Source organism: Glandiceps talaboti, chromosome 12 (genome assembly GCF_964340395.1).
Source record: "Glandiceps talaboti chromosome 12, keGlaTala1.1, whole genome shotgun sequence".
NCBI lineage: Eukaryota > Metazoa > Hemichordata > Enteropneusta > Spengelidae > Glandiceps > Glandiceps talaboti.
The window spans coordinates 24,582,605-24,594,411 of NC_135560.1; the positions used below are offsets into that span (position 1 = coordinate 24,582,605).

Below are 11,807 nucleotides of genomic sequence, written 5' to 3' on the forward strand. Positions count from 1 at the left end.
TGTCTAGTTTTCAAAACAAATAAACTTTGCAAAAAAAGTATGTATTCACTTCTGAACATTCTGGCAGGGATGTTTCCATGAATGTACAACATCACAGCTGGTGATTTAAATGAACATGTAGTTACAAAGACATTTTTAGAAGTTTTCAAGTCACTATTTCATTGCACTGTACAGAACAGTACACAGATGCTGATAATACAAAACAATTTACCATCTGCTAATCAAAAATTCACACAGCAAATTATAAATGTAGGAGTCAAAGAAATGTATAATGTAACAACATTTTATATTATATTATGCATTACTACACACATGTCAGTGATTACTTGCATCAGTGGGTACACATACTGTCAATATATTTGCACTGCAGTTCAATTGCATACCTGTATGTATATGAGTATGCCATTGTTTTATCACAATGTACACAATGCTGTTTTGGATAACCATATGTATAATAACATAAGATCACCTCATGACTTGTGAGTGCCAAGTGTAGGTATAGGCATGGTATTTGCACTCGTACTTGCAGTGTTTTCTGCTGCACTTACTTGTTTTGCTTGTGACAAGTACTACCACAGAGAACACTGCAAACTCTCATGTAAATACTAAAAGTACACCACACTGACACGCCAACATCATACAGTTATGTTATATTATATATTTGAAGAAAATATGAATCAATTTCTCTTCTAGAATGAAGAAAACACAGATTTACTAATCTGTATGACAATTTACGTAGAATAAAAATAAACTATTTCAACTTTTGCTGTTGCTTTGTTGAGGAAATTTGCCAACCTATTCTCAGGAAACTTGCCAACCTATTCTCAGGAAACTTCCAAACTATTCTCAGATAAAATTAAAAATAATCTGGTGTCACCACAAAAATTTGTGAATTGTTTTCTGCCCTAAAAGAATTATGTTTATTTTTGGAAGTATTTACAATATAGGTATAATAATGCAAGCAGGACTATTCTGTGCTATTTCAATCTTGACAATACACTCTTCTAAGGAAAATCTGTAAATAAATAATAATAATAGTCTGGGTTGACCTGCAACACCAGCTACAACACTGTCATATTATAATGCCAAGTTTTCTGACTAATCAAAATATAGCAAAGATAAAAAGATATTGCTATTCTGTAAATTAATGTAATTATATATATTCAGTTGATACCAATCTGATTAAAATCCGATGTAGATGTTGGCTAATCATTCATTGCTATTTTACCTTCGTTATTTTGCCTAAATTGACCTTCTTGTTACATGTTAACATTTTTTAGCCTAATCACCTCCTCTATGTAGAGGAGGCGATCAGGCTAAAAAATGTAAACATGTACCAAGAAAGTCAATTCAGGCAAAATAACGAATGTAAAATAGCAATGAATGATTAGCCGACATCTACATTGGATTTTAATCAGATTGAGTTGATACTTGCATCAGTACATATGCATGACACAATTGATATTTTAAGTGCAGTGCAATACCTCAAACATTATAACTGCATATTTGTATGCAAATGAGCGTGTGAACTTTCCATGTACAGGAAATCCTGTGAAAATAATGTTGGATTTTCTCTTTACAAAATGTACTGCTTTGGATAACTATATAATAAGCATATAATGATAATAAAAAAAGTTAATGACTTGTGAGTAGCAGTGTGGATAATTTGTGCGTTTGCACACATACTTGTGTTTTCTGCTGCACTTCAAGTTTCATTCACTCTATGCTTGTGAAAGTCCAGCTGAAGAGAACAAAGCAACCACTCATGCAAATACCTCAAGTCAAGTATGTCATGCCAAAATGGGGCTCTGACAAAATATACTGACCTCAGCCTGGCTAAGTTCAAGATACAATCTAGAGAATGGTGGCTGTGCCATATCCTCTGAACCTGCACTTTGTATTAATGGAATTGAAATATAGTAAAATGTATGAAATAGGGAGACATTTTTAAATGACACATGAGAACTGTAACATGATTCTTTGCAAAAGAAAACTCATGTATATCAATGTCTAGATGGCAGACTGTAATATTCATCATAAACAATATTAACATCATGATGAACCCAAAGTAAACATTGAAACAATTTAAAGAGTTTGTTGACCTACGAAATAGCATTGACATTGGTTTGGGGCAAGAGTTAAAGAGGTGTTTAGATCCAAACTTTGTTTCCCAGAATGCCTTATTTTAGTGTACAGCAGGCTCCAATTTTTTGGTTTTATAACTCTTATGGTTGTATATCTCTCATAGAAGTGACATGACATAGAATTGATGAAAATTACTTTACTGGGTGCCCTATAAGAATAATGGAATGCAGCTACGATAAAATTAGACTTGCCTTTTTACCCTGTCATAGTGCATTCATGTTCTTATGCAAGAGAGGTATATGATAAAGTGGTTCACATCTACTCATCTAAGTCTAGTTACGTTCATGTTGGTATATAGTCTATTTTCATAAAACTTAACATCAATTGTCATTGTTGGAGGTAGTAAAATGTGATTTATCAATGATATAATGTATCCACTAGCTGATATTTCATATGTACCAAAAACATATTTTACCCTAGCTATACATCTCCACAGTCTAAGTCACTGTGATTGTTGTAGTTTGTTTATTTACATGATGACCACAACTGTCTAGTCACTGTGATTGTTGTAGTATCGTTTATTTACATGTATATCAAATACACTAGGTGGTCATACATTTCCACATGTTATAATCCTTCAATCTATAGACGAATATAAGGGACAATCATCCTCATGTCTTCGGATCATAGACAGTTTGACTGATAGTCACACACATAATTCCATTGCTTCAAGTGTATGTTCATGCCTTATTAAGCATCACTGCGTTTAAAAAACTGTCACATGACATTCTTTGATATAGGCAGATGGTTGATAGTTGAACCCAGCACTGTAGTACAACATGGTGCTTATCCTGGGTTTATTGTGGTTTAACAGCTTGAGATTTTTTCATGGAGTTCAGGTGATGCCACATAGATTCCACAAGATTTATATGATTGGCATGTCGTAAGATTTAAAAAGTACTTGTGTGATGGTTATAATGTGCAAGAAGGATTTCCACATGTTGTTTACTTCAGATAGTTGCTATGGTTGCCACATGATACCAAACCATTTATTCTTCTTAGACTCTAATATGGAACAAACTAGGAAGAGTAGGACAGAACAAAAATCAATGATCTAGACAACAAGTTTTAATAATGATTGGTAGAAAACAAATTTTTTAAAGAGGTACGTTCCTGACATTTTTCTTGACATCTTGTGAATGTAAAGATGTATAGGTTATGATAAAATTGATGCATTCTCAAGAGATAAAAAAAGTAATTTAATGTTTCCAAAAAATTACTTTTCTGGTCAATAAAGGAATTGTAAGTTATCGTTCTCAAGGAAACAGTTTATAAAGAAAATATTGTAAATGTCAATTGTACCATCGTTCTCAAGGACTTTAAAATGGTCTATAAGAAAATATTATAAATGTCAATTGTACCATCGTTTCTCAAGGACATTAAAATGGTTTATAAAGAAAATATTATAAATGTAAATTGTACCATCGTTCTCAAGGACATTAAAATGGTTTATAAAGAAAATATTATAAATGTCAATTGTACCATCGTTCTCAAGGACTTTAAAATGGTCTATAAGAAAATATTATAAATGTCAATTGTACCATCGTTCTCAAGGACATTAAAATTGTTTATAAAGAATATATTATAAATGTCAATTGTACCATTTTTCTCAAGGAAATGGTTTATAAAGAAAATATTATAAATGTAAATTGTACCATATGATCGTCCTCAAGGACTTTAAAATGGTCTATAAGAAAATATTATAAATGTAAATTGTACCATCGTTCTCAAGGACATTAAAATGGTTTATAAAGAATATATTATAAATGTCAATTAAAAGCTTAAAAAATTACATGGGTATCTTTTGGTTATTTAAAAATTATGCATAGTCTGTATGATATGACATGTTATGTTGGCCTACCAATAAGTGCTCACTGATAAGGGCTGACTGACATATTTTCCGGTCTAAATTATTCCAAGTTTCTTTCCACAACATTTCATTGACTTCCATTGCATGACATTTTTAGATTAAACCATTTCATGATCCTCAGTCTATTGTTCTCATTATTAGTCATTTTAATAACTTAGAAAATAACAGTTTATTACTTTCATAACAAGCACCATCTCCATCGCAACAAAAGTAACCATTTTCTGCTCGACTGGTTTTGCTTGGGTGAACATAATTATCAAGATTAAGTTAATTACTTACTGAACAAAAACAAAACACTGTATTTGCCTAGTGAGGTACTATAAAATGTGTCTTTCACTCTCTTCATCAGCTTTTGAAGTGAGGACACCAAAATGTGTTTCAAAAACAAACATAAATGCATAAAAAATTATGTTGATGAGGTTTTGATAAATAAACCAAACAATGCATTATGATCAATCTCTCTAGACATGATGTACAATGTCATGATGACATCTGTACATAAAACACTATGACTGGTTGCTAGCAATAATAGCATATAGCAAAATATATCATAGTATTATAGCAAAATATATTATAGTATTATAGCAAAATATATTATAGCATATAGCAAAATATATTATAGTATTATAGCAAAATATATAGTATTATAGCAAAATATATTATAGTATTATAGCAAAATATATTATAGTATTATAGCAAAATAAATTATAGTATTTTAGTAAAATATATTATAACATTATAGCAAAATACATTATAGTATTATAGCAAAATATATTATAGTATTTTAGTAAAATATATTATAACATTATAGCAAACTATATTATAGTATTATAGCAAAATATATTATAGTATTATAGCAAAATATATTATAGTATTATAGCAAAATATATTATAACATTATAGCAAAATATATTATAGTATTTTAGTAAAATATATTATAACATTATAGCAAAATATATTATAACATTATAGCAAAATACATTATAGTATTATAGCAAAATATATTATAACATTATAGCAAGCTATATTATAGCATATAGCCAAATATATTATAGTATTATAGCAAAATATATTATAGTATTATAGCAAAATATATTACAACATTATAGCAAAATATATTATAGCAAAATATATTATAGTATTTCCCTTACCTGAGGACATCAGGAGATCTGGAAATTACCCTGATATCAAATGGAATATTTCCCATACCTGAGGACATCAGGAGATCTGGAAATTACCCTGATATCAAATGGAATATTTCCCTTACCTGAGGACATCAGGAGATCTGGAAATTACCCTGATATCAAATGGAATATTTCCCTTACCTGAGGACATCAGGAGATCTGGAAATCACCATGTCAAATGAATTATTTGCCTTACCTCAGAAAGTCAGGAGCTCTGGAAATCACATGTTCAAATTCAATGTATGACAATTTCTCATCCTCATCCAAGTCTGCCTCATTTAAAACCTATCAATGGTGAAGAAAAGTATTGTTTTGGAAATAAATTATAATATTATATTGTGGATATGCAGATTTCTCACATATTACAGAACATATAATACAGGAAAGGTATGTGTTGTCTCAGTACCAAATTAAACAAAATATAATATTTTGAACATGCAGATTTTTTACAAAATAATTTCACAAAGTAATTTCAAAAATATCAGAAAGGTATTGCCTCAGTAAAGATAAACAAACAAAATGTTATATTTAGAATGTGCAAATTTCTCACAAAATATGTCTCATATACGTAAACAATCAAAATGTATTATGGATATGCAGATTTTTCACAAATTATATAACATAATGAAGGAGAGGTTTGGTCAAAGTATATGACAAAAAAAATTAATATTCTAAACATGCAGATTTTTCACAAAACATACTGTAACAGCACATACATAAGTTACTATCTATGGAAAAAATAAATCTGCCAGTCAAGCTATAACTTGGTGATTTTATAGTTTCTTTTGGTTATAATAATGATCCTGTTTAAACCTGTTTATAATGATGATATACTTAGTTTTTTATATTATACCCATTAAAACATGAATTTTGAAAATAAGTTTCCCTTTTAAAAAATGGTTATAACTACATTTAATTTTATGATGTTTCAAGGGAAGTTTACTCTTAATTTTTAAATTTAGACAAATAAATTGATGTCTATTGATGATAAAATGATACCAAACCATACACACATTGACTAATTGCTGATTGATATACCTGAACAATTGAAAACAAAGAATACATAGATTTGTATGTGATTATAATTAATTCATGTCCATAACACTAAAGAATTGTAGACAAAGAGCCTAAATAGAAATGTGTATTTGCATAGAGGTGTGGCAACCAAAGTCTAAATACTAACAACAGAATATTGATAATAGGTGTTTGTAGCCATATGTTTGAAAGTTAACAACCTTATATTAATGTTTGCAGAAAAATTCTATAAAAAAATAGTGACCACACCTGATTAACAATAAGTTGGACTTCACTTGCTTTTAACTCTTCCCTTGTTATACATTTCAATGTTTGTTCCAAATCATATTTCCCTAGGTATTTATCTTGATCGAAATCTGTTGGAAAATAGAACAAAACATACTATCTATTGTATGTAATTCATATGTTATAGTGGCAATTCAAAGACCATAGAACTATAATGTAAACTCTATACACTGACAGGAAGGAAAATATTGCTGTTACTTAAGTACTCTGTGTTCACTTTGAAAGTAAAGTCACATTTCCTTCTCTATATTGATGGAGCTCAGAATATAAACAAACCACATTGGCTGTCTTCCTGAAATACAGCTTAAACCTTTTAAGAGTTCAAACACACTGTACTATACAAGATATTTTCTAGGTTATATAGATTTAAATCCATTTCCACACAAACCTGCTTTCTGTAATCAATAATAGGAAATAGTAACACTCTCCAATATGAATCAAAAGTGGGAGGCATTAATTGCAAACAAAGGTTATCAGCATTTGCCAGATATGGCATCTAACATGTTTTTGTACTATTCCTTGTATAGTTGATGAGAAAGTGGCTATGTTTGATTAAACTCTGGTCCTTCTGATTCTTGTTAAAGGGAGAGTCTGTAACTTTATAATTCTTGGTGGATACACTTTAGCTTTAATTTGCAATACATTTTATATGAACACATAATAATTCCAAGAGGAATTACTAAAGGTTACAAAGACGAAATAAATAAAATAAAAGAAATTTAAAGTATACAGTAAAAAATGATACTATTTCATTCTGGTAGTACTGCTGTCATCAGGCATTCATATATGATACAAAAATGGCATAATTAGCCATTAAAGTATAATTAATTGGGAACCCCTAAAAAGTTGGAAATCACCACAGTCTTGACTATTATAAAGATCTTGTTGTGCACAGTGATGGCTCCTATTATGCTGTGTAGACTTAGATTTGCTCCTAAATTACATTAAATTATTTTGTAGTTTTAATTTGCATTTAGTATGTGTATTTTGTACACTGACATTAGCCTAAATTGGGTGTCAGTTACAAATTGCTTCTTTGGAGTAATTTCTTGACAAATATTGAATATATCCAACCTATAAAATCTATAATTTCATTTCATATATTGAGGAATATTTGAGACTAAATAATGAATGTTCTCAGATTTCATGGTACCTGCAGTCTGCACTATGGTCACTGTTGGCACAGTTACTGATATAATTCAATGTCATTATATTGTATTTATATCTTGATGAAATAATGTTTAGTCAAATTTAATTAATCATGAAATTGCTTTATTTTCTCAGCAAAATCCTACCTCTGAATTTTCATTTTCAGCAAAATGTTGTTTTTCAATTACAGTTATTACATTATTCAAAGGCCAGAGCTGTATGAGTAATGAGATTGTGTGTGTGTGTGTGCGTGTGTGTGTGTGTGTGTGTGTGTGTGTGTGTGTGTGTGTGTGTGTGTGTGTGTGTGTGTGTGTGTGTGTGTGTGTGTGTGTGTGTGTGTGTGTGTGTGTGTGTGTAACTGCAGAAGGTGAGTACATTTCTGATGGGAGACACTTAACACAGTATGTACCTTAGAGATAAAAATATTTCACTATGCTCAATAAAGCTTAAACCTATTCTTCATTAATTAAAATCTTGGAAACAAATCTGGGGTCAAGATATTTTGGAATCCAATATGGCCACCAATTACTGTAGATATGAGAAAATAACGGATTGATAATTTCCTTGATAACAAAATAATGAACCCCAAAAATTCTTTCAAATTATTACTTCAAAAGGACCAGGAGCAAGCCTCCATGGCAATGTATAGAGATTTAGGAAAATTTTACCTAATTGAGTTAAAAAGATTAATACACAGAATATCCCATAATATGCAGTCATACAATTAATCAAATATCCCATAATATGCAGTTGTACAAATTTGGCCAGGGAAATTTTCAATTATGTAAAAAGCATAAAATTCTAGAATTTTCAAATTTCATTGACATACATACCGTAAATATGAAATGCATAGTATGCTTTCAAATCAGTGGGTGCAGAATCACTAAACACAGACATCATATCTAAGAAATCATCAAATGATAAATTACCATCCCCATCTTCTGAAAATACCTCACATATTCTTCTCTTGAAAGGATTTTCCTATAATAAAAATGAAGAGAATTGATAACGAACATTCCATTCAAATGAAATTACATATTATTCTTTAGGCGAGCCCTTGTTTTCATTGCATTAGTTTTAACTTAATGGCTTATATATACTTTTCCAATATTTGTAGTTGATTATTACACTGTTACAACATTGGATACATATTATTAATTCACAATATTGAATTTCACAATTAATATGTGACTATAGACATGAAATGAAAGTCATTTTCATGTATTCTATACATGTATAAAAGACTTTGTACATACATGCAAAGAAGTCATTTGAACAGCTGAATACACCGACACAATGACATTTAACATTTTGAAAAAAAAATGAATTCAAATCAAAACAATTTCATAAAGTCTTCATGGATATAACTTTAAATATAAAAATCAAATATTATCTTTAATGAATACAAGTGTGTAGATCAGTCTAGTAACTATATAATGTTTGATAAATACATTAAATATACCCTTTCATTAAAAATGGGGCCTCAAACATTACAGAATGGGCATCATTTATACATTAAATAAGTTGACCTTGGTAAATATTAATTTAATCATTGCACTACAAAACTTGTGACACTCACTCATGCAAGTTAGATGTTTAATATTTGTTAATTCCAATTAAAGTCAAATCCATTATCTATGCAATAAAGAGTTTTAGTATTTTTAGTAAACATTTATTCATTGATGGTTGCTAACCAACAGCGTTACTATTTAGGCAATAACATATCAATAATAAGTACACATTTACAGTGTGTATATTCATGAACAACAAACTTCTATATAATAAAAAACCCAGTTTCCTGGGATTATATCCTACCATATTGTGCTAAAAATTATTCAAAAATATATGTGCATGAGCACAAACAGCAGGAACAAGCATTATGTACCTGACAATGAAATTTTGGACCATTACCATTCAAAAATAAATTCAATGGGCACTCTTCTGTTCAGTGGCAGTGAATGGTTAAATCACAAGTGACAAACCGTTGCATTCAAGTTAACAAATAGATTTTTAGTTTCACTTCAAAACAATCCAAGATAGAGAATACTTTAATGTAAGACTTGTAATGCATTGATTCACCTGTAGTTCTGACATTGTTATAATGTCTTCATATGGAATCTTAACCAGTGATTCATCTTCATTCTTCATGTCTTCAGGAACTAAATCTGGACTCAAACTATGAAAACGTCGGTACAAAGTCATAATTTCTTTGCTAGTGAAGAATGTGCAGTCCTGTAACAGCAGAAAGTTGTACAGTTTGATTAAAAAAATTTATTGTAAAGAGTAGACTATGTCCACAACATTAAAATATTCCTCCACTGTTCAGTATATGTTTTCATGATCATACCATTTGAGTTTATCAAATTTGTATATCAAGTATTAATACCTTGATTGGATACAACTTTATCAGTTCACCTTACATATAGTATTTCCTTGGATGAAGCCTAATTGAAACAGAAAGTCGGTGATTTTCCTAATATTTTTTGAGAATAAGAGATGATTAATGTACTATACAACTGTATTATATGATATTCAATTGTACATTGTTCAATATTTACAATTTACTGGAATAAATAAAAGAGCTTCAATCTATTTAACCTCTTAACAGATTATCAGCTGAGTCATTTGTAGCTGATGTCAATCCAGCAGCAACCTATTTTATATTATTTCAAGTATAACTGATGCATTTTCTAATATGAGTTGTTACAGGATGTAGGATATTACAGCTTTGCAACTTTTATCTATCTATCCAATCCCCATATGTGACCTTACATTCAATAGGATATACCTTTGCATAGCAACTATTATCTATCTATCCAATCCCATTTGTGACCTTACTTTCAATAGGATTATACTAGGTTTGTACACCTCCTGTGAGGCAGGACGTTGATATCAATTGTCCCAAGCGATAATATCAACAGGATAACTTTTCTGAGACTGAAAAAATTACATTAGGATATAAAAGCCACCAATGATTGCTGCAATCAACTGACATGAAACTGTACCCAAAATTAGAAGGGTAGCATTTAAATGAGTACAGTAGAGTAGGCGAGATAATATCATTATTAGAACATTTAATAACTCGGAATAAAAGACCTAAAAATGTATTAGGAACTCACATACTGGTGGTACTCCAATACTTAATACTGTGATAGAAAATATACACTTTTAAATTTTGTATGCCATATTGTGAGCAATTGTGACAATGTCCCAAAACAACTAAAAACGAAAACAAAAATCAATAGACAGGAGAGGGACCGTCAGAATGGAGTCCTGACTTACTCCCTCTGCAAGCACGATTATTATGATCAGGAACATAAACCATCTGTGAATGCTACATCCCTTTTGCAACATGTCATAAAGAATGTCACAGTGATGAAAGTTCATGCAACTGATGACTTAACAATAAATTGGACATGAATCCACGATGATTGATCTGAATTTATGGTGGGTGGGTGTCGTTCTCAACACAATATGATATCGGTTTTATGCGCTGTCCTTATACTTTGCACGTCTCAACCTGTGGATTTCTTACTGGGAGAAACGCCGGACATTTAGCCTAGGGATATAACTTTAATAAGATGGGATACACGCGAACTCACTCGAGTCATAGAGCAAGCTGCATGATGTGAAACAGATGATGTATTATAAATTTGCTCTGTGGCAAGTGTTCATCGAAAACATGATTTATATAAGCTTACTATCATCCGTTAGTCCTGCTTTCATACGGAGTAAGTCCGTCCCTTCCTTCGCGTAACCGTCTGCAAGCAGGACTAATCATCCGTTACATACGGTTTTGCCCATCGATCACCATTCACAAATACTGAAATAGATACATCAGTCATTAGAACTCAGACAAAACCTACCTGGTACGTTTCGAGTTGGCATTCGGTAAAGACGGACTGTTTGTTTCCCATATTTGTTATCTGTTCATGTTATTGCTGTTGAAGATAACTGTTGTGTAGTCGTGCACATAGGTAGTACTAGTCGCGATGCGGGAGCACCATCATCATCATCACCACCACGATCATCATCACCGAAGCTTTATGCAAATGATTAGCAAACACCTCAGCTGCTTTAGAGCTTTCCTGCACTTTGTATATTATACACGATATATCGTGCCCTCAACGGCAGTCGCA

General features: G+C 30.8%; 1 protein-coding gene across 1 annotated transcript; it reads right to left on the minus strand.

Moving 5' to 3' along the window:
• Positions 1 to 2,701: 2,701 nt before the first annotated feature.
• Positions 2,702 to 11,690, minus strand: LOC144443567 (calcium and integrin-binding family member 2-like). Its single transcript, XM_078133100.1, has 6 exons — positions 11,535 to 11,690; positions 9,748 to 9,900; positions 8,502 to 8,649; positions 6,484 to 6,590; positions 5,396 to 5,484; positions 2,702 to 3,165 (listed from the first exon to the last, which is right to left on the minus strand). Exons 1-6 carry the CDS (start codon positions 11,583 to 11,585, stop codon positions 3,144 to 3,146), a joined length of 570 nt encoding a protein of 189 aa, XP_077989226.1. The 5' UTR covers positions 11,586 to 11,690; the 3' UTR covers positions 2,702 to 3,143.
• Positions 11,691 to 11,807: the final 117 nt, after the last annotated feature.